Raw genomic sequence first — 27,148 nt, 5'->3', positions numbered from 1 at the left:
AGGCCCTTGTTGAAGGTCTCCTAGCAACTGCTCGGCCAATGGGAGCGCCGCCGGGGGGAGCGTTAACCCCGCGGGGCCCGGCGAGGGGTCGGAGCGGTGGCTTCAGCAGCTGCGGGGCGCGGAGCGGAGCTGGCTCGGGAGCTGCCTCCCTCCTGCCCCCGCTGCAGCAGGTGGTGCGACGCGGATGGGTGCGCGGGGCTCCTCCTCCTTCCCCTCCTCTTCCTCACCGGCGGCTGCGTCCCGCCCGTGAGGCGCGGCGGGTAACGGGCGCTCTGCGGCCGGTGGCGAGGCGGTGAGGGAGCCTGGGCTCCGCCTGCGGCAGCCCGGCGGGAGCGGCGTTTCCGCGGTCCGGGTGCGCCCCGGGGGAGGGCGGCGTGCGGGGGGAGCCCCTCCGGCCGCGGCCGGGTTGCGGAGCCTGAGGCGGGCTCCCTCTTTCCGGGCTGCGGGGGGCGGCGGGGCCGGGGCTGTCCCCCGGCCGCAGGCCCGGCGCTGCGGTGAGCCCCGTGAAGCTGCAGGCGGCGGCGGCTCGAGGAGGTGGGAGCTGTCGAGCGTGCCAGCGAGTCGGGGGTTTGTGGCTGCTCGGCTGTAGCTGGTGGTGTCACCTGATGCGAGAGTAGAGGTTCCATAAAAAAAAAAAAGTGGCTTTTTTTATTTTATTGTAAAATATTTTTTTCCTTGGGTTTGCAGCAAAGCCTGTGTCAATTTGAAGATCAAATCTCAACGTGAGATCAGTTTGTAGTGTTGCTGCAGCCCCGGTTTGTGTAGAGCACTCTGCTTTCTGTGCTGCCAAAGAAGCAGTTACGTGGGGCTCCCTGTGCTGCAAAGGTATGGTAGGAATTTGGGGGCGATGACTTAACATAGGAGGAATGTGTAGTAAAATATGAATGTGTTAGGTAAATTTTAGTAGTGAACTTGGAAAGGAGACTTAGGGAAATGATTTGATACCATTGATGGGGATTTCCAGTTAGAAGTATTCGGGGGGAAGGGGTTCTTTTGTGTTTTTTTGCGGGGGGAAAGCTGTGGTACTAGTGGCGGTTAGCATTTGGACTGGAGAGAGCGCAGGAGAGGGTAGTACCAGGCTCACTGGGGTCGGTATCTTGGCTCTGAAAAGTGGCTGGAAGCAGATGCCAAGGAAAAGATAGTAACTGTAGGTTGGTTGTACAGCGATGCTTTTATCCATGTATCCTCCCCGTATACCGCAGTCCGGAGCTGAAGGATTTCTGAGCAGAGGTTGTATCTCCCTTTTAAAATTTAATAGCTGCTGGTAGGTGTTTTTCAGTGAATTGGAGCCAGTTCATGTATTTAGTGTTCACAGCACCTCATGGTGATACGACCCTGCAATTTAACTGTGCTTTATATGGAAAAAGGGCTCTTATTTTCCAGCTTTGGCGCTGTTTCATTTCACTCTGCATAACTGCTGTGTTAGAAGAAGTGATGAATAATTATTTTCTGTATGTTTGTCCGATTTCTCTAGGTGTTTCATCTTCTAGCTGTAAAGTCGTAACTTATTAGTTTCTTGTATGAAAGCATCAGTTGACCTTCTTGCACCATTTTCAGGTCTGTTCTGTCTTTTATACAGGGAAGGTTGTACCTGCATGTGATGTTTAAGCTGGGGAAGCTTAGTGTTTGTAGAGAGAGATTATGGTGATCTCTTTTGCTGTCCTCTGCTCCGATGTTCTGTTAACTGCCTGTGAGCTGTTATTTCCAGAGGACTAATCATAGTCACCCTGGAATCTCTTCCTGCATGATAATACCTGACTAGAGGCTGTTAGTTTAAGTACATAGCAGAGTTGTCTTTTTCATTGTGTTAGTTTGCATTTATGAACGTGGAATTTCAGCTGCTGATTCTTACCATCCATTTGCTTAGTATGAGAACAGCCTTCCACAGTTCTTGTCATTCAGTCTGGGTGTTTATTTTTTTGAGTAACTCTGTCCAGTACACTAGCTTCCTCACTTACCTGCTCATCGCCTTTTTAAATTTACTGAACAACAGAGATGCCTGCACAGACCTCTTTGGGACTCTGATTTTCATCTCTTTGGAACTTTCATGTGATATGCTTTCATACCCTCACCTCACCCTTCTTTAACTTATTCCTACACTTTGGCCTTCCCCATCTATAAAATGGGAAAGGCCAAAGTCATTAATAAATCCCCTGATATCTTAGTTTAAGAGCTTTTTGATAATCCAGTTACGCTGTCTTGCCCAGGTATGTTTGTTCATTCCTTCTTCCAGAGCACTGTGGCAGACTTGTTAGGGTTCCTTCCTTCCTTCCTTCCACAGAAGGTATGCTGGCACTTCACTGGTCCTGTTTGTTTGCAATTACAAAGTCTGTTCTGTGATGCTTCCGTTTTACTCCACAGAAACCTAGAATTTGCAGGAGAACCATTCCTTTAATTCCCTGGCAATCTTTAGAGGAATTAGCAACATTTACCACCTTCCATTCCATGCCAGACTGAATTTATGGGTGGCATGCTACTGGAACTTTTGAGTTGCATCATTTCTGAGATCTGGAATACTGGTTCTGGCTCTGCCCAGTAAATATTATGAACTTTAGGAACCAGTAAGGTTGTGGTTTGTTGTTTTTCTGTTGTTTGTTTGGTGTTTTCTTTTTTTCTTTCAAAAAGTCATCTGCTTGCGGAGACAGCCAAGCTCTAAAGTTTAGCTAAGGTTGATCTTGGGAAAAGTAACTACAGCAGACTTCCTGAGGTTTTCCTCTTGGGTGTCTCTGACATGGGGAGGTTTTGTAGTGGCATGTTCTGCTGTAGCTACAAGTAGTAAGCGGTTTGTGAATACAAACAGAGGAATACAATTTTGAAGATTAACAAAGAGCGCTGTTGTTTGGTAATGGGGAAAATGCTAATGTGAAGAGTCATAGGGTTAATTCAAAATGGGGTAGGAGTTTGGGAGCTGCATGAAATGTTTCCATGTGTTTGAATTTTTTCAGTGATTGCATTAACAGAATTTCAGTCGTCTGTGTATGTAGAGGGTACTGTTGAATCTTGAGGTAGTATATCGGGTTATATTCCTTGTAACCTGAGTGTTTGAGGCAAAGCCCATGACAGAACAGTCATCAAACATTGAATTTTATCACGTGTGAGGGTATGTTCTTGTGTAGTTACATATGTTGAGAAGATCAAACAAAAAAAAAAAAGAGTTTTAAGAAAATAAGTGTTTGTTTGTTTAAGTAAAATGGAGTGGAGAAATGTAGTTGGGATTTTTGGAGTGTGATAAGTCTGCTTCATTCTGAGCATAATACCCACAGGCTAGGTGGCTTGAATTGCCTTTTCACATTACTTTGGACAATACTGAGAAGTTTAGCTGGAAATTTGACATTACTTAAGGTCTCCATAGAGTGTGGGTGGGGAGAGGGATTCCCCCATCCCCATTTTGCAATTAATAAAATAACAAGTTGCCACAATCTTGTAAATGTGGGAGGAAAGATCTGGGATCTGCTTTGATTCCAAGACCCACCATTAAAATTACAATATTAAATAAAGATCACTAAAACTGTAATAGATTTTTAGAGGAAGCAATTCTTTCAACTATACAGTTATCACTGGATATAATATGCATATTTTAGTGCTAATTGTAAACTGTGTTATTGAAACAGCTGTAAGGAGTGTCAAATAAGTGTCAAAGCTCTAGGGAGGAAATATGTGGTCTTTCATGGTGATTACGTGAATTAAAACAAGTATATGTCTTATGATGCTGTCAGGGATAGATTTGTAAACCTACAGTGTCATTACTGGAGTGTACCATAAATTTACATAGACCTGTGTGTCTTTGTTTTATCCGGATAAAAGCCCTCTGTGTGGCATCTGTGGATTACTAAACAAATGTAAAAGCTTTAATCAGATTCACAGCTCCTTTTGGAATACAATTTTTGTAGAAGGAATCACACTCCTCTGTAAGTAAACGTTAACTACGCCCCCCCAATTTTACAAGTTGAAACATACACGTCACAACTTGTAGCTGTATTTGAAATATACAGTGAAGGAATATTTATTTGACAATTTCTTGTTGATACTGACTTTTAAAACTTTTTTCCAAGACATTTTGATATTGGGGGCAGGTAGAAACCACCTCTCCAAAAATTGCCTTTCCCTGTCCTCTCTGCCTGGGAGCAGAAAAAGTTTTCTGGGTTACCAGATACGGCATTTCCCATTTGTGTCACGCCCTGTGTAGGTTAGAGATGACCAGATGGTGCAATATGATCACAGCACAGCGCTGTGACAAGCGATTCTCTTAGATTGTCTGAATGGGTTTTATGAACCCAGTTACAGCTACTCCTTTTCAGGTTTAAGCATGGTGTTAAGAAATGCTAAGTATGATGTGTTGTGTAAAGTTTATAATTCTTCTTCTTGCCTCTTGTGATCTTTGAGCTGTGACACAGTCTGAACTCGGGCTTACTTAAGAAGATTTCTGTCCTGAAGCTTGGTACATTCATTGTCAGTCCCTACCCTGTCGCCCAAAACACAAAACAGTTATTTTAAGAACAGCTCCTTTCAGGTCTCTGGGTTTGTGAAATATACTATTTTTGAAATTTATTCTAAATTTGTTCTTGAAAGAAAAGATGTGTTAGTGAATTATATAGGAGTTTGTGGAGCTATTACTGTAGATTTTTGTCAAAAAATTATGTAGGTGCCTTTTTAAGAATCAAGTTCTGGTATCTTATTACCATGACAGCTTATTTCTTTTTTTAAGTTCTTTGGGGTTTTTTTGTACTTTGCTTGTTCTGACAAGCACTGGAATGCCTTGGCTTGATTACTGCTTCCTTGGTATTAAGCAAAATCTCTGTGACTTTAGTGTAATTATTTTGGAGAGGTGTGTGTGTTTAGAGCTTTTTTTGTTTGGTTGGGTTATAGACTTCTATTTGCAGTGAGATGGCTCTACTGTTACGTCCATGCATTTGAAATTGGGTTCCAAAGGCTAATTTTTTGACAATCCACCTAGGTCTTCTCTACCCCAGGGATTTCTTGCTTGGGACAAGAAGTGACACTGCCAACTGGCAGAATGACATCTGGCAAGCACTGGGTCATTACAGGTTTTTGGGCAGGTTGTCGAACCTGTTGTTGAAGTAACTGCAGCAAAGCCTTCTGTGCAGAGAAAGGGTGCAGCAGGAAAATCATTACGTAGGTATGGCAGCTTTGGCTGTTCAGTGGTTTGTTCTCTTCTCTCCCACCTGTAGTCAGTCAGATTTTTGATGTTAGTATGATGTGCTGGGAAACAGTAAAATTTCATTCTTTTTTTTTCTTTTTTTTTTTCTTTCTTCCTACTGAATGTTTTCGCAACCAGAATTTGGAGGGGAACCCAAAACCCAAAGGAAAAAAAGAAAGCCAAACACAAAACTTTCTTACTAATTCTGTTTGGTCAAAGCCTTTCTGTGTCAACTAGGATAGCCTAGGATGATCCCTAAAGTACTTTTAAATCTTATGTATTATTTTCTTCTGTAATTACGAAAATTCCTGCTTCAGTGTTACGTGTTTTCCTCCTCTTTGTGAATACATCCCTGGTATGTTATGGTGGTTAGAGAGCATTGTAGCATAGTAAGGGTGAAGAGTCCCTTCTGAATATAGTGTATCTAAATTAATTTTGCATACTTGCTGTCTTCATCAGGAATGCTGATCTTTAGCTCTTGCATATTTTGGTGAGGCTATTTTGAGCCGTGCTGCTCCAGAGGAACTGCCTAGACTGGAGAGGAAATGTATCTGATGGATCTTAATCACTAGATGGCTTTAGGAGTCACGGCTAAGGTCCTGAACTGGCAGTAGAAGCCACGTGGAACTGATAAGATGATCTGAGTGTGGGACTAAAGGCTTGTAGCATTCCCTTTTGCAGCTGACATGGCGATTGTCTCGTTCTGCACATCTGAATTTAATTCTACATACATTATGTAAAGATCATTCAAGTACAAAATGCTGACCACTCTCTGAAATGATTACTGCTTCAAAGCTGCTGCACTTGTTTCATGGCATTAAACAACTGAAGATACTTTTGGGTAGTGGTTTAACAGCTGAAGGAAGTTTTTGAGTTTGGCACTCACCAAGTCTTGAAATTGCTGAGGGTGGCTTTTTATTCTGATGTATTAAAGAGTGTGCAGTGTACTGCAAGTAATTTCAAGACAAGAGGCTCTAGAGCTTTTAAGAGTAATGTGAAAATAATGTAGTTGTAGTATCTGGACTTTATTGTCTTGCTTATGTGTTCTTGCCCTCTCTGTTTTCACTGGACATCCTTCTGAGCCTGAGTTTGTGCGTTCATTTTCTTTTGAATCCTCTTGTTGGTGTACCTAGAAACAGTCTGTCACTAGAGAGTAGTCTTGATAAAGCATCTACGCTAGATGAATCTGCATCTGGGTTGCAGCGCTAAAATTTAGAGAATCATTGCATTCCCACACCTGGACTAGGCCTGTTCCTACTTTCAGTCAAACATTGTTTGGGGTGATAGATGCTGTGTCAGAATAGTATTGTCAGTGTAGAGAGACCTGTAGGTTGGTAATACTGTACTTCGAGGAGAATTTGGGTGATAAGATCTCATAATGGATATTCAGCCTCTTAACGAATAAAAGCCAATTGTTTGAAAGTAATGGGATATCTGAAATATGAGTAGTATTTTTGTGGACTTTCCAACAGTCCTTAACAGAACATGTGTGTCTTGAGTTACTTAACAACCTTTTGAAATACCTTATTAAAATGCAGGATTGCAATGCCAGTAATGAGAATATACTTGTAGCTTAATTTGCCTCCTTTCTCTTATGTTTGCAGGTTTCTGTCTGATGGATCGAACAGAACAAAATTAACATGTAAGTGTGTCCTCTTAATCCTTAGTTTGACTTTGAATTCCATTTTTAAAAGCACAGTTGTTTTGGATGGGTGAAAAAAAGGAAAGATTACCTTGCAGATTTCTGCTGTGAAGTCAGTTATTGTCTTTACAATCTGAACCTGCACTTACTTCACTTCTGGACATCTTAGTTTTACTGGAAAAAAATGAAAAGTGTACATAAATGAATATGGGCAGAGAGAAAGCAGAAAACCCGATTTCTTGAACAAGAACAGCCATTTGATTGTTGCACTGGCTGTTTTCTTGCTGCCTTATGTGTACTTTCTGATGTGTAATTTAGTAGTTTCTGCAAGCTTTTGACTCATCTGAGGAACAATTGTTTACTTTTTATCCAAGAAAACTTATGAACCTGGAGAAATATTCATTCAACTGGATATTTTATTTTCTAGTGCTGAGCGTTCCGTAACGTGGCTCTGCACCAGTGTGGTGTCTTAAAAACTTGGTGTTACTTTGGGCACTGTGTTCTGCGCTTTGAAATGTTCACAAGGATTCTTACTGTTTCTGTGTACTTAAGAGACCTTATGGATAATAGAGAACACTTTTTTTCTCTTCCCTGCTTTTTATTCCCCCAAATGCTAGCTTTTTCCACAGTGATAAAATTACAAGGTTGTGGTGTCAGAAATTTAGAAGTTGCTTATCCGGAGCGCATTTATTGGAACATTAGCTGGGTAGAGGAGGGTGTTAGGGGAAAACGTCTCTGTGCTCTGAAAGTCTATGTCATACATTTAAAACTGACTTGAGACTTTGTTCCAAAGTGTTAATTGATAATAGGGGGCTTTCTGTCAGGTGGGAAGTTTGTTTCCCTGATGTATCACAGAATCACAGAATGGCAGGGGTTGGAAGGGACCTCTGTGGGTCTAGTCCAACCCTCCTGCTGAAGCAGGGTCACCTACAGCAGGCTGCACAGGACCTTGTCCAGGCGGGTCTTGAGTATCTCCAGAGAAGGAGACTCCACAACCTCCCTGGGCAGCCTGTGCTCCGTCACCCTCAGAGGGAAGAAGTTCTTCCTCGTGTTCAGACGGAACTTCCTGTGCTTCAGTTTGTGCCCGTTGCCCCTTGTCCTGTCGCTGGGCACCACTGAAAAGAGTCTGGCCCCATCCTCCTGACACCCACCCACCCTTCAGATATTTGTAAGCATTTATAAGGTCCCCTCTCAGCCTTCTCTTCTTCAGGCTGAACAAGCCCAGCTCTCTCAGCCTTTCCTCATAGGAGAGATGTTCCTGTCCCCTCACCATCCTCGTAGCCCTCCGCTGGACTCTCTCCAGTAGCTCCTCATCTTTCTTGAAGCAAGGAGCCCAGAACTGGACAGAGTACTCCAGATGGGGCCTCACTAGGGCAGTGTAGAGGGGAAGGAGAACCTCCCTCGACCTGCTGGCCACACTCTTCCTAATGCACCCCAGGATGCCACTGGCCTTCTTGGCAGCCAGGGCACACTGCTGGCTCATGGTTAACCTGTCGTCCACCAGGACACCCAGGTCCCTCTGTGCACAGCTGTTCTCCAGCAAGTCCGCCCCAAGCCTGTACTGATGCATGGGGTTGTTCCTCCCCAGGTGCAGGACCCTGCATTTGCCTTGTTGAACCTCATCAGGTTCCTCTCTGTCCAACTCTCCAGCCTGTCCAGGTCTCGCTGAATGGCAGCACAGCCTTCTGGTGTATCCACCACTCCTCCCAGTTTGGTGTCATCAGCAAATCATTGTATCATTGTTCATGTAACGGCTGATGGGTTACGCTGTCCAAATCTTAAGCATCCAAGCTGGATTTTAAGTTTCCAGCACTGTGGTAACTCTAATGCTATTACGTGCCTTCTTACTGGGTGGGGGAGATGGGGCAAGGAGACAATCGCTTTGTTCTTTCTTATGAGCATGTGACTTTCCTTTTGTTTCCAGAGGACTGGTGCTGTACTGAGTGGCTGTCCCAACAGGGTAAGGCTTCTCCTGTTTGTTTTCTTCAACAATTTTAGAGATTCTGCAGAGAAGGAAGCAACTTTCTAGGGAAAGGCAATATAACTAAATGTATAGGTTAAATTAACTCTAGATGGCTAAATATTTATTGGAAGTTCCTTTCCACTCCTGATACATCTTTTTTAGAGCCTTTATTATATTTCTCTTTAGGTAATAATCCACTCAGATTTGTGTTCAAGCTTCCTGTAAGTTTATCCTAATAAAATTGCTTCCTGGTTATATGGCAGGAATATATTCAGTATTTGGCTTGCGGAGTTTTCTCTGATGTGTATCAACAGAAACAACTGAGTTATCTACAATGTGAGTCTGTTATTTTCATATGTTCATGGCATTTCAGCTTTAATGATTTACAAGACTTAGTTAAGTTTAAGGCTAACTAAATATAGATAGATGCATCACTTTTACAGCATATTTGCTGTGCTTAGTGTTCCAAATGCTGTGTAAGAAGTAGAAAAACTTCATGTGGCTCAAGTCCAGTAGTCAGTCTCCTATGCTTGCTTTAATCTTGCTGTATTAGCTGCTATTGTTAATCTAAAATACTCCTGCTATTTTAGGAGATGCCTACGTAACACACGTTGCCAGCAATTGTACTAAATAACTTCACTGGTGAACCAGTTGCTCAGGTACCCTGCCTGTCTTTGTTGCTATGGGAGACTGGAAGACTATTACTGTGCCGGTACTGTCATCAGGTAAACTGGTAATATTTTGAATTTAGTGGATTTGCGAACTTTAACAGTGATGTTATAGCTGCTAAAGAGAGAGAGATAGGAGTTTTGTGCATGACATGCTTGACTAGTTAAGCAGAATGTTAATAATGTGTACTACATACAGTGTTTTGTTTTGGATTGAGTCCTTACAGAAATGCTGCTGTAAAATACTGTCCTTTCATGTGTCTATAAAGGTTCTAAGACTTTTTTTTTTAATCGCACCTTTCAGGATATTTTGCATTTTCAGAGGTTTCTTTACTTGTTCTAAATTGTATTGCCTTATAAATTGATTACAAATTTATTAAAGGAGTGAATATTTTCTTGCCTGATTCTACCTAGTGGAAGAGTAAATTACAGCATACACTTAATATTAATAAGGATATCATACAGTCTAAAAGAATTTTCACTAAATGCACAGCTTTTACATGAGTTTTTTTTTTTTTAAAGTGTTGTAGCAAGCCAATTAGGAAGAAATGTTCGGCAGTTTTACTCCTTGGCAGAGGAGTAAAATTTGAAAGATATACCACCTTAAAATGTTATTGAGTCTTTAAATCTTCAATGAAAGTTCATCCTTTTTTTACTGTGAAGTGTTTAATATATGTCATTCTAGATGAAGTTCTAAGCTCTAGAATTGTAAATTGCTGTAAATAATTGAGTAGTTAAGGATTTTTTTTTCTATGTGATATGTCCTAAACTATTAGCCCTGACTTGTTTCTTAATGTTTTTAACTTCAGATAGCGAAAACATTTTTCAGTATACCTCAGGAAAAAAGATATCTCCCCCAGGCATGAACTCACAAGTGCTACGCCTGCCACTGCCTTCATCCAAAAGCATGCACAGCTTTTTCAGTGCCTTCTGCACAGAAGAGAATATTGAACAGAGTGTATCCTATCTTGATAGGGTAAGCCAGATCTTCTGTTTGTTGGAGGTTGTGTGAAGGTGATACTAAATCAACTGTGGTGGTAAAGATTCCCTGGATAAAGAAGGCTTCTTACTCAATGCTCAGAAGCCAAAATTGGTGGGGAATAGGATTTTTTTTTTTTTTTTTTTTTTTTTTGCCTTCATGTAGGATTTCATCTGGTATTGTTTCTCTCTTCTGGAGAATTGTAACAGATTGATCCAGTTATTTATTTCCTCCCCACCTGCCTTGTCTTTTACCAGGAATTGACAACATTGGGCTTTCCTTCTATTTATGTGGAATCCAAAGGAAAGGAATTAAATTTAATATCTATCATAAATTGCATGAATGAGTTGCTTGTACTGCAGCACAAGAACCTTCGAGCTCAGGAAGAAGTAGAAATGCAGCATCTGAAACTGGGTAGTGATATGGATCACTTACAGAACTGCTACGCTAAATTAAAGGTAGAAAACAAGATAATTCCACCAATATTACACAGCACTTATGTTTAACAGATACTGTACATTCTTAAGTGAGGCTTTTTTGTGGGTTTTTTTTTTCCCAGTACAAATCTGCAGTTGTATTTTTATGTTCATTTTGGTGTTTTTAAGATTTTTTTTTTTTTTCCTGTTGAAAATTCCTTAAAGTTAACAAAATAGGAATTGAGAGAACTGGAAACTTATTTAGAATTATGGCCCCTTTAATAAAGGAAGAGGGAAGACTGTTCAGACTGGAAGAGTTAATGCATGCTGTGGGTGAAAGTGTTAAACATTTCAGTTCATATCATTCAGTATCACTTAAAAAGGATATGCCTATCTCTAAAAGATAAATTCCCAATATAACTGTAACCAGTAAAAGTCTAGGTAGCATTTCTAGTGTATGTCACAGGGTTGTTACCAGCCCTTCTTCGTATCTGTAGCTTCTTCCTTGTATTTTTTTGTTGTTGTTGGATTCCTTGGATAGCTGACTACAAAGTCTTTTTGTAAGAATTGCTCAGCAGTAGTTGGCAAAACTGAAGTTATTTAAGCTTCATTTTATCACAGGGTAAATACATGCACAAGGCCAGTCACTGTGCAGTAACTGATACATTGGAAGTTCACAGCCTATGCTACTTCATGGATACTTGTGTGTGCAGTAATTTTTGAGTGTTGTCTTTCCCTTGATTCTATCAAGAAAATAATAATAATAAAATTCCAGTGCATGATTCAGGGCCTTTAAGGCTTGCTTTTCACTAGGGCTGGCCAGCACTGTCTCCTTGACAAATACTGCTGTAGATTCTCAAAATCATAGTAGTTGTGCAGAGATTGGTCATTCATGTGGCAGCATTTCGATGTGACATTAAAAATGATGTGTAACTGCATTCATTTTTATACAAACACTACACAATGTTAGGTTCGAGAACACTCCTCTTACTTCCCCTAGACAAATGGCTTTAAAGTGTGTGGGGGCAGGGGAAATTGTTAGTACTACTTAAATCCCAGGGCATTTGATTTAGCTGTCACCTTGTAAGATTTCTCATGTAAATTCTTTGATACCATGCATAAATCTTCTTGACTTCCATTACTGTGTTATCTATAGTGAGGTGTGGTTTCCTTAAAAGTTCTTGTTGCTTAAATGTTTCTACTCACTTAGTAGCTCAGTACACATACAGAGAAAAAGAGCTTGTGTGTGGTGTTTGGCTCTGTCATTTAAGGTGGCAGTTTCAGATTTGTTTGACTCTCATATTTGTGGAAAAAGATTTCTAAAATGCTAGTTTTGCATTATCTATGATAATGATATAATTTGTCCAGCCTTACTCTATATATGTGAAATGTCCCACTTGCTTTGCTGTGGTCAGAGTTTGCCTATCTGTTAATTGTTCGCTTGATTATTGAACAGAAACACTCCAGTAAGACTGTAGTCCCAAATTCATACAGGTTGCTTATCCTCCTCATTCTCACAGTATAGATATGCTTACAGAATCTCGACTTACTGAAAAAGTAATAACTGTATAGATAATATCTGTTAAATGCCAAGCTAAATTTTTGTTTCTTGTGAGCAGGTGTGTTTCTTGCACTGGAGAATGATACGTGTTGCTCCGGGAAATAGAACTAACTTGTCATTGAGAATGCAATATCATCCCCAAAGCATCAGAGATCAAATATATACATAAACTTACCTCATGAGGTGGTTTAGCAGTTTGGTTTGGGGCTTTTTTTTTAATCCTTAGCTATTAATTCTTACTGATGCTGAACTATCAACACTTTTTCTAGGAACAGTTGGAATTATCTAAAAGGGAAATAGTTGGACTTCAGGAAAGAGACAGACAACTGCAAAGCAAGAACAGAAATTTGCACCAGTTACTTAAAAATGAGAAGGATGAAGTGAGTTGTCTTGTACATTAACACAAGTCGTTACCTAGTCTTGTAATTGTTCAGTTTGAATGCTTTTTTTTATTGGTAAATGTTGTCTTTCACCAGAGTGAAACTGGCATGTGCCACAGGGATGAATAGGTTCTGTAAGGGTTAGGTCCAAGTTATAGTGATGGCAGAGAGTACTGCAGAAACACACGTGCAGTTTTTCTGAGACTTTCTATACTTCTGAGTATAGCCTTGTCTTACTTGAAAAAGTAAGAGGGGGCAAAAGGATTCGGTCGCTCCCTCAAATCTACGTGTATAGGAGCTTTTTTGTTATATTGTAGAGGAGAGCAAAAGACCAAAAAAAGGGGAGGTGGTGGGGAAACCCAGCCCAAAAGCACAGTCTCATTAAACTTGTGAGTCTTGGAAGAACCGAGATCAGAAAACACTTTGAAATCCAAGACACTGCTTAGTCTGGAATTTGTTTCCAATGTGCTCCTTCACCCCAGTGTACTTTCTGTGGCTCCTAACTTTCTGTAAGTGTTCTTTGTTCATAAACATATTCATACGGTTATCAATTGCTATATTATCTATATATAGCGAACATCCTAAAGTTCCAGCTTAAAATATTGAATGTGCTATGACGTTAATGTTTGTAACATTAAAACTGATGATTCAAAAAAAATCCCAGGTGTTGATAATACACGCTAAAAATGTGCTTTGTGGTATGCTTTAAAGTTCTTTTAGACTAAATAGAATAGTCTGTCTTCCAGCATCCTGTTGCCTCAAAGAAGAGTTTATCTTTTTTAGTGAAAACCTAACAAGCATACTTTAGAGTTAAACTAGATCCTGAGCGTTAATTACTGAAGCTAAAAATATCTTTCTTGGCTCTGTTCAATAAAGACATTAAAAGAAGGTTATGTGAATTGCCAGAACATGAGTTCAATTGTGTTTTAGTTTTTTTTGGTTTCTGCAGAAAAGAAACTAAATTCCCTGTGATGTCTGAGGTGACAATCTGAGGTTGGGATAGGAGTTCTGATTCCTTTTGTTGCTTCCTTTCAGCAGAAGTACAGTTTAATAGAAGTGTCATCTTGCTTTGCTTATTTGTTTTGGTTTTCTAAAAAACTGTGTATGTTGTTCAGTTAAAGAAGTACAGTTTTTCTGGGGTTGTTTTTAGGTACAGAAGCTACAGAACATAATTTCAAGTAGAGCTACACAGTATAATCATGATATGAAGAGGAAGGAGCGAGAATATAACAAATTAAAGGAACGCTTACATCAATTAGTCATGAACAAAAAGGACAAAAAGATAGGTAAGTGTCTCTGAATTTTACTGCAGCAAAATAGCATATTCCATATGTTAAAAATGTTTAAATTTAGTTCTGGGTATCTTTAAAGTCGATATGACCCTTCTCTTGCAGATTTTTTTAGATGTTAAAATGTTACATAAAAGATCACAGAATCACAGAATAGTAGGGGTTGGAAGGGACCTCTGTGGGTCATCTAGTCCAACCCCCCTGCCGAAGCAGGGTCACCTACAGCAGGCTGCACAGGATCTTGTCCAGGCGGGTCTTGAATATCTCCAGAGAAGGAGACTCCACTACCTCCCTGGGCAGCCTGTTCCAGTGCTCTGTCACCCTCAGAGGGAAGAAGTTCCTCCTCATGTTCAGACGGAACTTCCTGTGCCTCAGTTTGTGCCCATTGCCCCTTGTCCTGAATGTAATATTTCATGTTAGCTGGCTATGTAAGGCAAATAAATTTTTATATTGTGTTCTATAAAACTGTTTACCATCCACAAACCAAGATAGAGGTCTCTACAAAATGAGGTTTGTTTATTTTATTAGGGAGAATTACTTGGCACCAGTTCCTAAGCTAGAGCTGTCTCTCCTCTGCTTTCTTGCTACTGCTACCATCGTAAGACTTTGGATAGTGTCATAAACACTGTGTTATGCCCAGCAGTTAGTCGAGAAGGAATGCTACATGAGCTTTTTTGCTCTTGAGATACTACAATCTACTTCTGTTTAACAAGAAGAGAAATTTTAGAGAGGATGTAAGATAGCACTAGATGTTATGTCTATGTGAAATGAGGAGAAATCTTCTTTATGTGAATACTCTTGTGTTGTGCTGCACACCAAAAATTGTGTTCAAGACATTCATCAGCGCTGTTTAGCAGAAATACAGTGATTTTTGTGGTGTGTTGTTGAAAATGGCTATCAGCGTTACGCAATTGAAGATATCTGCACTTTTTGGTTCATATATCTGGCCTTAGAGTATTTATATCATTTTTCTCCAGTGGGAGGGAAGTCCTGCTCTTCCTCTGTTATCCCTCATGCCACCCCCAAAATACTCTGCTATTTGCCAACTGTAGTGCCTGTAGTGTCGTTGTATTTTAGTAAGCCGGTTTAGTGAACGAAGCTGGAAGAAAACTATTCATGTTGTTTCCAAGTTGGTTTTCTGCTCATTTAGTTTTCTGAAACTGCTTGTGGGTAAGCCAAAATGGGGTAGAACACTGTAGCAGGAACACCTGTTTTTGCTGAAGAAGGTCTTTGGGTATGAGCTTGGTAGTCTTCTAGAAGCCTCACCTTGAGGTCGGCAAACTTCCTTGTGGCATGTTCTTGACTCCAGTTGGCTAGTACTAGTGCAAGTATCAGTGAGGTCAGAATAACAGGATTTTTAAATCTAGTTACTCTTTGCTTGATAGCTAACTAGAATTGAACTTGGCCCACTAAACTGTAGTGATTTTTTTATTTATTCCCAAAAGTGGATGAAGATGTTTCTTTGTTTCAAGGAACACCTTGTGAAACATCAGTATGTTGCTTACTCTAAACTGGAGGTAAGACTGGCATTATTGCCGTAAGAGAGGTTAGAGTTGATACATGATTGTTTTAAAAGCTGAAATAGGGATGAAGGTGCCATTAAGAAACGTATTTTAAAAAAAACAACAGGATGACAGTACATTCCTCTGAGTTTCCAAACACAAAAATTATCTTCTTTCCTTGATTATCTTACTCTTACTTTGTTGAGCGGGGCCATGTGGTCTCACATGGGTCTGAGGATTGAGAAGGATATTTGGGTAATGTGGTCTCTTGACAATAACTACGTGTAAATGCAGTGTCATCTGAATATTTATATACTTCGGCAGAGGGGTTGGACAAGGTGACCCACAGAGGTCCCTTCCAACCCCGAACATTCTGTGATCCTTGCATGTTGTTTCACGCATTGAAATATCCTTTTCATTTGTAGCTATGGAAGTTCTAAATTACGTTGGTAGAGCTGATGGGAAGAGAGGTGCATGGAGGACTGATAAGACAGAAGCCAGGTAGATATTTTGGAGCAACATTAATTGAAGCATCTGCTATGGATGTCATGTTGTTACTGTAAGATTTCTGCTTCCAGAAATGAAGAAGAAATGTACAAAGTTCTGTTAAGTGATTATGAACAACGCCAAAAACAGCTTTTAGTGGAAAATGCTGAGCTGAAAAAAGTTCTTCAGCAAATGAAGAAAGAGATTATTTCACTTCTCCCACCACAGAAACAGAAACCTAAAGAAAGATGTGAAGATGGGCCAGTAAGTATTCTTCAGTTAAAATTAAATCTGCATGGTAGTTTGGTACAGTGCTGGAGTAATTTAATTATTAGGGGGGGGAAAAAAAAGGTAAACTTATTGCAAGACTTGCGGTGTATCACACATCCTATGCTGTGCTTGAAATCTGTCCATGTTTAAATGTTCTACTGTCTGTGAACAATACTCAGTGTATACTTTTAATGAATTTTAAATGCAGTAGGTACCTGTATATAGTTCTACATAGTGATGCATTTTGCATTTTTGTCTGCCTTCCATACTAAGATGTTGAGCTAGTTTTCAGGGTGCTTATGCAAGGAAACCAGGCTCCTTGTAGAATCCCTGGGAGTACAGGAAATGTAAGTAGGGTGCCCTCCTCTAGTCCATGGATTAGAGTAGCTATTAGTTACTTTTACACAGCTGCTGGTATGTTCAAGGAAGATGTTTGATTTGCAAGTAAAATGGTTTGTGGTTTTTTTGTTTTCCAAGTTTTAAGTATTTCTTTGTGTATACAGGATATTTTATTTTTGTGGAACAGCACATTGCATGTTCATCGTTTATCAGAGTTTGTTTATTCCATTTGCTGATTGTCTGCTAGAAATTGCAGTTATGTTTTTATATCAGAGTGAAGTTAGGGAATAATCTAGAAAGTTAACTGAGCTTTCTTTCTGTTAGCAATAAGAGAGAATGTGTCCCTGGGTATAAGAAAGAATTGAAATATAGAAAACATGCATAAAGGCTAGATTCCTAGAATCGTGCAAGATTGATGGTGTACTGGTAATAGAATATTAAGAGGATATGGATACTCTACAGAACAAAGTATGAAGCATTTCCTATTGCAGTATATAGTACATGTTGGTATGTGGGAATACGTGTAGATAGAGCCTGACAGAGTGTGCTGGTTTTATCTGGTACTTGGCATTTCAGAAGATCCACTGTCCTGCTCCAGTTGCTGCGCTACAGCCTTTTCTGAGCCAGCTCGGGTGCATTTGTCCAGCCTGCGAATGCACCGTGTAGAAAAGCAATAGACTCTCTCCAGCCACTTCTTTGTAAGATGTGAATAAACTCTTAACTTCACAAGATGACTTGCCCCATATACCACACAGAATTAACTCCTGTGTGTATTTAGTGAAATAGTCGGTAATGTGCAGTGTGTTTAACCTTTGTCTTAAAAGTTCATCATGTAGGAAATGAGTAGATCTAATTATTACTAGAGCTAAGCCACAAGAAGTTGATCTTCAGTAATGGGTGTTGGGTGCAATTTACAGTGTAAAGCATAATCGGGTACCAGTTCTGTAAATGGTCCTTCTGCATTTAGGATTCCAGTGAGACCAGGAGGGCTTGACACAAACTTGAGTACACTGGTGAAAACCCGGTTGTGGGAATGGGGCTCTTTATGAACTTGTGCATCGTAGAATCATAGGATCATTGAGGTTGGGAAAATCCTCTAAGATCATCAAGTTCTTGGCGGGTTAGACAAGTATTTAACTGTTTCAGCCTGCACTGAAACTTCTGATTAGTCCTCTTGTAATAGTGCTAAGTGAAAGTAAGCAGAACAGCTACTTACTGGACAATAGTAATTTATAGTAGTAGAATAATAGAAGTACTTACTCCACTTGAGACTTGCATCTAGTTATTTCAGAAGGGTGTAGGGTGGTGTGGGATTTTTGGGTTGTGGTGTTGTTGTTGTTTTGGTTCATGTTTTTTTCCATATACTCAATTTCATGCCATGTTCAATTTCATGGAATTAGTGGAAAGTTTATCATGGTGGGGCATTGCTTAGATTTTTTTTTTACATTTGTCAAATTAATATGAACAGGAAGAATGTTGCCAAAAATTATAGCTTTGCAGAAATAAAATACATATTTAAGACTTAAAATGCGTATTTTATGTGGATTAGTTTTTGTTTAGAAGTACTGGTTTGCTTTGAATGTCTGAAAATAAATTTCTGTTTAAAATAGTGCATCTGATAAGTCATGCTTGTTTTTGGCTTTTTAGCATTTTAGTATGAAATTGAAACTCTTATTGAATCCCTTGCAGAATAAAAACATACATTTCTACCTATAAATGCGAATTCATACTGATTCTTAAAAGGAAGCATACACCTTGGAGTGTGGCAGCTAGTGATGTAGTCACATCATTTATCATTTTGCTTTGTGTCACAAAATAACAGCCATGAAACCAGCCAGACTGTCATATCATCACAGTACTATCTAGAGGCCTACTCCAGACAGAGCTTTCATTGTGTTAGCACATATAAATATAAGGAAAAGATGATGTTTCTTTATGAAGTGGTATAAAACGTTTGGGTTTAAAAAAATAAAAAAATAAAAAAACCCGAAACCCAAACACCTGATTTTTCTGTGGCAGTGTTTTTGCTCCTTAAGATCTCCTGTGATCCAGGTTTGAAAGAAAGTGCTTGTTGCATATGTAAATGAATTGCTTTGATGCCTTTGAACTTGTTGGTTTTGTATTTCCCATCCCTTTTTTCTTATCTACTTGTAGATAAAGGGGATTGTCTAGAATGGTTTAGATGCTGGAGAGGAGTGGAGTATTCATGCCAGGTATTCAAACGGCTACAGCTTTTCATTTTAAATCTGCTGAATGGTCCTGGGCTAGTCTTCTCTCCACCATTTAGACTTTTATGTCTTAGCTCTTTGAGACAGAGTTCAGGTCTGATGTTTGAACAGTAGTGTAAAGTGGAAGTGGGAGAGGGAGGTGCTAGTTCCACTCTACCTTCAGTGTGTTGTTGGGTTTTTTTAATCATCGAGACAAATAAGGCAGGGACAAATTACTTACTTCCCAACAGGAGAAAGTATTAAATTCTGGTCATGCTGCGTAATGAGTTTACAGGCAGCTACAGCTTTAGTTTGACAGCAGAACTCAGCAGTCTGAACTTCTCTAGATTGAAGATGTGAGAGTGAGTCTTGCTAGCTGACACTCTGCCTGTGGTGGGGTTCTGGGGACTACTAAGTTGCTTCTGTCTCTTCAGCATTAGGCAGTCAGGGAACTGAACTCCGTGACAGACTCCGAGACATTTCCCTTGATGCAAAAATCTTTCCCGTATACAAGGTTTTTCCTTCTCTTTGGTGAACTAAATCCATATACGTATTTCAGTAAAAAAACCCACGCCTTTAGAGTGGTGGGGTGGCTTGCAGCAGACTCTTGTTTCTGCTTCTGCAGGTGCTGTCAGACCTAGAGGAAGATACCGGAGAGCTAAGTAAAGAGAATATGTGGGAACTGTCGTGTGAAACTGTGCGAGAGCAGCTTACCAACAGCATTAGAAAACAATGGAGAATGTTGAAAAATCACGTTGAAAAGCTGGATAACCAAGGTGACGTGTAACTGTAGTACATGTGCAAACAAAATGCTACTGATACTTCCATTTGGTATTATGCTCTTAGAATTTACTTTACTGACTAAGCTAAAATGAAGCTAAAATGGAAGGAATTGTGACTCAGCAGAGTTTCTGAAAAGACTCTTGTGATTGGCATTTTTTGTGCGAGTCTTAATTGTAGGTAGTTAGGGAAGTGATTGCATACCGAGCATGTTACCGTGAGAAAGGATGTGATTGTAGTTTGACACAGTAAACAACTTTCTGAAGAAATAATTATTTTTCTTTTGAAAGTATATGCCCTGTAGTAATGTTTTTTGCCTTTCCCCACCTTCTTGAGGTGTTCAGGTAATGCAGATGCAACAATTTGAAGTAATTGAATGCAAAATATGTAAATCCTTCTCAGAGTCTAGGCTTGCCCTATCCATACCTCTGAGCCTTCTTGTGGCATTCTGGAGCAAACTGGCTGATGGAATGGTGCTCCACTCTCCTCATTTCCAGCTGTTAAACAGCATTAAAAGATGGCTAAAAATATATAAAATTCTTTCCTAGTATTATTTTCCCATGCAAGCAAGTGCTCCTGCTACCACAGGGATGTTTGCAGTCAAGAATAAGACTGAGAAGGTCATGCATGCAAATAAAAGAGCAGATGGTCTATGAGAAAGTGTTTATATCATAAAAAGGATTTTAAGAATGCTTGTTCTGAGTAGTACTTGATTTGGTGTAACTAACTGAAAAAATAGTTGTAAGCATCAGGAAAAATGTTTCAAGTATTTGCTGTTTTCTTGGAGTCACCTTTGTTTTTTGGATTTATAGAGATGACCGAAGTCTAGTTTAGGATTCAATTAATGTTCAAGCATTGGCATCAGGGGATCAAGACTTGGCTTGTTACAGTCACCATGGTAGCTATGCATGAAATTAAATAAAGCAATATGTAATTATACAAAATACATTTTATTTATTTCTAATTCGTTCCCTTACTGGGAGAAAATATGCACACGGTGTACTCTTGGCTCCATTTCTCCTTCACAGGGCTTGAAGGAAATGCTTTCTTTTTATATATGTGATAAATATAGTTGCTGTCATATTTTTATGAACACACAAGCCCTGCAAAAATGGGCTCCGAAGATTAGGCTAACAGCATGTCAATGACAAGAAGTCTTCTGTTGTCTTGATTTTTCTTTTAAATAACTGCTGAAACAAGTGGGGGTTTTGTGACATTTTTATTGTAGTGCACACACTTGGTTTACCTTGGGGATGTAAAACAGCTATGTTTCCGTTGCCACTTTTTTCTGAACTGGATTTTGTGCATTATTACATGTATAGCACCATTTCTGAATCTCTTGTCTCTGATAGAAGTAATTTTGAATACACTGTGTTGTCTGTCTTTCAGGATGAAACAAATAACAGTCTAAAACCTTTTGCTGTTGCTAGGAGTCCCTGATGTGAGGGGTGTTGTTTTTTTTTTTTCCCCTTTGGTTTTTAAGTAGCTTTTTTCTCCCTTAGTGTCCCGTGTACATTCAGGAGCTTTGAATGGAAAAGATGTCATTTCGAGAGAAGACCATGAGCTGGAAACTGAAAAGCTAGAGTTAGAGATTCAGCAATGTAAGGAAATGATCAAAACTCAGCAACAGCTCTTACAGGTAGTGGGCTTTAATTTTTGTTGTTTTTTCTCAACTGAATCTAAGCTTTGTTGGTTTTTAGTGTGCCACTTTTCTCACCTCTGAGCCTTTCTCAGTTGTTTGATAATGACTTTTAAGTAAAATATCTTAGTGGTTGGTCTAAATATAGATGTGCTAGTGGGCTGGTTAGTAATGTAATGAGCTTGTAATCCTGGTATGAATAATTTTTGCGGATAAATAAAGGTGAGGAAGGCTGATGTCAGATGCCTGACACCAGCCACCAACTTGGTACTTATTGCATTGTTTTTGTATTAAACTTCAGCCATCTTTCTGATAAAATTGAATCTGTGGAAATATACTGCATCTCTTAACAGTCACTCCTAAACTAATGTTTGTGTCTTTTGTTGCTTTACATCTGCAGCAACAGCTTATGTCTCCATGTGATGATGACACCACTCTGTTACTACAGGACTGCTATTTGTTGGAAGAAAGAGAGCGTCTTCAGGAAGAATGGGGACTATTTCGAGAACAAAAAAAGAATTTTGAGAAGGAAAGAAGAAGTTTTACAGAAGCTGCTATTAGATTAGGACTTGAGGTATTAGAAAAGTGGAAAAGTATTAGGAAAGGGGACTCCTATGGAAGATGAGCCTTCCAGTACCTGAACAGGGCCTACAAGAAAACTGGAGAGGGACTTTTGACAAGGGCATGTAGGGGTAGGACAAGAGGTAATGGCTTTAAACTGAAAGAGGGTAGGTTTAGATTAGATCTGAGAAAGAAATCCTTCACTATGATGGCGGTGAGGCACTGGCACAGGGTGCCCAGAGAACTTGTGGCTGCCCCTTCCCTGGCAGGGTTCAAGGTCAGGTTGGACGGGGCTCTGGTCTGGTGGAAGGGGCGTTGGAACTAGATGGCCTTTAAGGTCCCTTCCAACCCAGACCTTTCTGTGATTCATTCTACATGGTTCTATGAGTTACTGTTATAACAGTAAATCTACTGATGACACTGAAGTGCAGCAATCCAACAATATCTAGCTATTTGCTAACATCACTGTAGAGGAAGATCATTCCTATACTGTATAAAACATGGTCGTTTGGTCGTTGTAGGAGATCATTCTGTTGGCATTTAAAAACCCAAGTTTTTTGTGTGTATTGGAAAATGCAGTTGCTGCAATGACCTGGTTTTGTTTCAGCTTTTGAAATATCTACGTACTTCCAAAAAAAATCAGTCCACTTATTTGTTAAATCCTTTATTAAGATGCTGTGTAAGTTTGGTTTGCAAAGAAAGCAAGGCTTATGCAAATTTCAGTCAGATTTGACTGCAGGGTTGAATTCTCAAAGGTACTTGATTCCTAAACTTTTGTGAAGATCAGTGACTATTGCAGAAACCCAAAGTAATTGCTGCCTTCCCCTTAGTAGGGTCATTATCTGTTCTGTTCTTGTAATTAAGCTGGCCAGTAAACACGCATACTGGAAGGCAGTCAGGGTAGATGTGTCTCTAAATGAGCTCTAGCATGTGTGTCCTTTGGCCTAGCCAATAGTTAGGGCCAAGAACATGAAGGGGCTTACAAGTTCAGCAGGGAAGGGAGGTCATGACGATGTAGTTATGAAGCTATGATGGTACAGATATCAGAGGGAAAAAAAGCCATTGAAGGAAAAAAAATGGGGTTTAGATTTATTGCTTCCAGAACTGCTTGCTTTGACACACAGATGAGAAAGTTGGAATGGGATGTGATTAAAAGTTAGGTGAAAGCAGTACTGTTGTTCACCAAATCTCTCAAGATTAGGACTAGAGGGAACTATCAGAAACTGCTTGAAATGAAGTCTAAAACATATTTAAAAGTACTTTTTTTATGTATCAGGTAGTTGCCGGATTTCGCTGCCACAGGAGATTGTAAAGGCAATCAGCACTAGCAGGTTCAAAAAGCAGTTGCCTAAGCTCATGACCAACACATGCACAGATGGCTACTAAAAGGAGAGGATAAGGGGATGCCCTCCAATATCTCTAATTTTTTTGGGGTGGGGAACCTCTGAGGGAATGTGCTGCAGAAAGTGGCCAGGTTCATGTGATCTCATAAACAGCACCTCTTGTGGCCATGGCTGGAGACAGAATGCTGAGCTAGATGGACAACTTGTCTGAATCAAGACAGCTTTTTTATTCTTATACTGTAAAATTTATTTTAAAGAACATAAAATACTTTTTAGATTTTACATGAAATACTGGCACAACAGTAGTTCATACTGTGACAGATATTGACTTGGACAACTATGCATAGATATGTATTCTTCAACTTTTTAATTTAATTTTATTTGCACTGTAAGTTCATGAATTTCATGTTGGGCCCTGAATTAAGCTTTAAAAGTCTTGAGTGATAATAAATGATAATTGTTTGTCCAGAAACGTTTAGGACTACATTACAGCATAAGCATAACTACCCATGCTTCTGCTTGTGAAAGTGCTTAAGTATGAGAAGAGGAGCAATACTGTAAGATTTGTAGGTGTTTAAAACAGTTTACATTGCTCTATTTTCTACTGACAGTAGAAATAATTTTATATAATAGGGACATCCTGTTTCACTGACAGCTTTTGGAGATGGAATGGCTTGTCACTTGATTCCAGAGCCATTGGATCTTTTGGAGGTTCTTTTAGCCATTATTTTCCACTTCTGTGCCCAGCGTGATTGGAAAATGAAATAACCTCTTTCTTTCTGCCCCAGTTTTGGATGGAAGTAATCAGTGCTGTTTTCAGTGTAATTTTCTATCTGTTTAGGCAAAGGCTCAGGGTTGAGCCTTAAGCAGTAATCCTTATTGGCAGCTGCCCAGAAATGAGTGCTACACGGAGGGGGAAGGGGAGCATAGGAGGCAGTGGTAGGAGATTACGTCGCTGGAGTGCAGAACAGTAAAATGAAAGGATTAGTCAAACCTCTGTGAAACTAACCATGGGGTTTGGCTTGTGAATAAATACCTCCTCAGCTAATCCTTGTTGGACTGAAAAGCTTGCTAACATGACTGTAATTCGGTGTTAAACTGCTGGCTCTCCTTAATTAGGTGGACATGTTACAACTTTTGCTTTCTTAGATGGAATAGCATCAATTTAATGTGGGCCAGGCTTGTTCCTGTGGTCATAAGTGTACACTGTCATTTCTTCTCCTAGAGAAAGGCATTTGAAGAAGATAGAGGAGCGTGGCTGAAGCAACAGTTCTTAAGTATGTCTACTGATTACAAGTGCTCTGAAAATGTGACAACTCCAAGTGCCTTCTTAGGAAGCAAGTATTTGGTTCAAATTATGTTGCTGTAATGTGTTTCTTTTCCCCCCTTTCAACTAGAAGATGCGAATATGAACAAACTTAGAAAACCAAAACTTCCCAAGACAAATTTTACGATGTATCTGTATGCCTCTTCCTGTCAGGGTAACTGATGGTTCAGAATCTCCTTTGAAAAAGGGAATCATGATAACTCCCCTCCTTATAATTAGTTATGTCAAGAACAGGGAACTTTTAGAATTACTAAATTAAATGTGAGCATGTAAATTACCAAGACAGTTGAAATCATGACCTAGAGATTTGTATAGACAGGCTTTGGAATTAAGCGCATCATAATGTGGAGATGGCAACATTAGTATTACCTCATCTCAAATAGTTAAATGTGGGTACACATACATATTCAGTAAAAAAAAGAATCATTTGGAAAAAGAAATAGTGAAAAGAGCTTAATAAAAATAAATTTGAGCAACAAAGAGTTGAATTTTAAGATTCAAATCTTCATAAAGGAATACTTTTTCATAAAAGACAATGAAAGTGTGGCTATATGGGTATCTTATGACATATGATTTGTAATAGCCTTTCCCAAATTCTAGTGTTTATGGATGTATGTAATGCCATATTTTCTCTTCTATATAGCATTCTTCAATCTTATATATCCAAATCTTAAGCTACTGGATAACAAGAACAAAAATATGTCTGCCATGCACAGAATCGTACTATGCTTTGGATATTATTCCACAGGTTATCATTAGAATTGTTTTAATGTTAAATTTGTCCAAAAAGTTCTTAATTATGTAGGGCTATGATGAATACCATAGAATACAGAGTCATTCTGTCTTTTCCATTTCGAAATCTAAATGTGAGGGAGAGTTATCAGGGACTGATCTGACCCTACCAAGTTTGGCCGTGTCTTTCCATTGACTTTAGTAATGGGTAAGTTCATATAAATGCTAAGGCGTTTGAGTTTTTTGTATACTCTGCCAAGTTTGCAAGTTCTCATGTTGGTGTTAGTTTGCATGGTGGAGAAGTTTTCACCTAAGGAGTAAAAAAGCTTTATCAATTGCAAAGTGCAAGACTTTACATTCCAGTGGCTTGAAACTTCACTTCAGTATGACCACTTGCAGCAGTGGTTATGTATGTAAATGCTTCATTTTCAAATCTAGAATCCTAATTTTAACATTTAGTAGCATTAAGTGTACTTATGAAATCATATCACAGATCTGTAACAATAAGGTTTATTATTATAGATATGCCGTAAGACGTTTGGGGAGGCTTTTTTAAAGCAGAAGACATAAAGAAGCAAGTCCTTCAAGTGTTTTTGGTTGCACTGTAGTTTAACTGATGATAATATGTATATCTCTTAGGTTCTGACCAAGACAACCGGTTAGTGAAATCGACACCTCAGCAAAGAAAACTTCACTGTATGTTGAGTGGTCCTGTTTCAGCAGAACCTTGCCAGACATCTCAGTATATTACACGTGACAGGTATCTGAAATGATGTTGCAGATGGTAATTTCCCTAGTGCTAAACTCTATGTAGAGCACAAAGACAAAGTTGTGATAACTTCCAGAAAGCCAGTCCAAGGCTTATGACTGATATATAGCAAAACATATTGAACATCATATAGAATCACCGTACTGTGATTCTATCTGAATCGTTGGTTATTTGCATTGTTAACACTCTCTTTTTTTCCTCCAGTTCCAGTGCTGCATCAGAAAAACCTGCTGGAGATAGCAAGCCAAATCAGTGGGAGGAAAGTGACCACGAAGGAACGGATTAATGCACAGTGTCATGGGAAGACTCTGGAGCTGGCACTCTGTTACGTAGAGACTTGAGCGTAGAACGACTGCCTTAGACTTCCTAGGGTTGCCTGCTGGGTTTTTTGTTAGAGATTTGTTCATAAACTTACCATTCTCAAGCAAAACAGAATGCTGTGAGTTTGATTCTTCTAGAGGATTATGTGGTGGTCTGAATTGTGGTGTGTGTATGTATGTGCGTGCACATGGCTTTTATTTTTTTTAGACCATTTTTTCTCGTTCTTGCAACTCTTGAAAGAAGATAATTTAAAAATACATAAAAGCTTTGATATTTTTCTAGTAGCAGAAGCTCTGATTCTGTGAATGAAGCAATGGTCTGAAACTCTGACTGTAACAAAATATTGGATCCTAATGTTACCTTTCATCACAGGCAGAGATAGCACTTTTAGAAATTGTTTAATTATTGGAAACTATTCATTTATGTCCCAAGTGTAACTGGCATTGAACTACTTTTGCCTCAACTTGAATGTACAGTATACTGTGGATTTTTAACAAAACAGGTTCTATATTTATTGTGTGATTTGAAAATACCTCTTTGATATTTCAGATGACTTAAAGTGCAAAATCTTTATATATTTGTAAATAGACAAAGTGATTATGCTAAGAAACTATGAAACACATGCATACATAATATTATTTTACATGACATTTTAGATTGTTTTATAGTGATACTCAGTTTACAGATGCATTAGGACTTTCAATGGTTCAGTAAGGAACCAAGTTATTTCAAATGTGAACAATAAACATGTAATTCTATTCTAAGAAACCCTGGTTCTGTGTTTTGTGCGCACTAAACTTTTTCAGGTTATAATGG

At 39.3% G+C, this 27,148-nt stretch overlaps 1 protein-coding gene across 5 annotated transcripts; it reads left to right on the top strand.

Annotated features, from left to right (window-relative positions):
* The first annotated feature begins 81 nt into the window (after positions 1-81).
* Positions 82-27,148, top strand: SSX2IP (SSX family member 2 interacting protein). Of its 5 annotated transcripts, XM_075424067.1 has the most exons (18): positions 82-170; positions 688-825; positions 6,763-6,800; positions 8,725-8,760; positions 8,950-9,099; positions 9,354-9,488; positions 10,241-10,407; positions 10,668-10,868; positions 12,657-12,767; positions 13,918-14,053; positions 15,984-16,059; positions 16,137-16,308; positions 19,486-19,636; positions 21,143-21,279; positions 21,680-21,853; positions 24,409-24,520; positions 25,882-26,002; positions 26,216-27,148. In XM_075424067.1, exons 6-18 carry the CDS (start codon positions 9,446-9,448, stop codon positions 26,295-26,297), a joined length of 1,683 nt encoding a protein of 560 aa, XP_075280182.1. In that variant the 5' UTR covers positions 82-170; positions 688-825; positions 6,763-6,800; positions 8,725-8,760; positions 8,950-9,099; positions 9,354-9,445; the 3' UTR covers positions 26,298-27,148. The 5 variants fall into 5 exon arrangements, with proteins under 5 accessions (XP_075280182.1, XP_075280184.1, XP_075280180.1 ...); XM_075424069.1 differs by lacking the exon at positions 8,950-9,099 and having other exon boundaries at positions 24,409-24,460; XM_075424065.1 differs by lacking the exon at positions 8,950-9,099.

Source organism: Opisthocomus hoazin, chromosome 6, assembly GCF_030867145.1.
Source record: "Opisthocomus hoazin isolate bOpiHoa1 chromosome 6, bOpiHoa1.hap1, whole genome shotgun sequence".
Taxonomy (NCBI): Eukaryota; Metazoa; Chordata; class Aves; order Opisthocomiformes; family Opisthocomidae; genus Opisthocomus; species Opisthocomus hoazin.
Note: the sequence above shows the minus strand (reverse complement) of the source record. Positions and strands in the feature narration are given on the sequence as shown.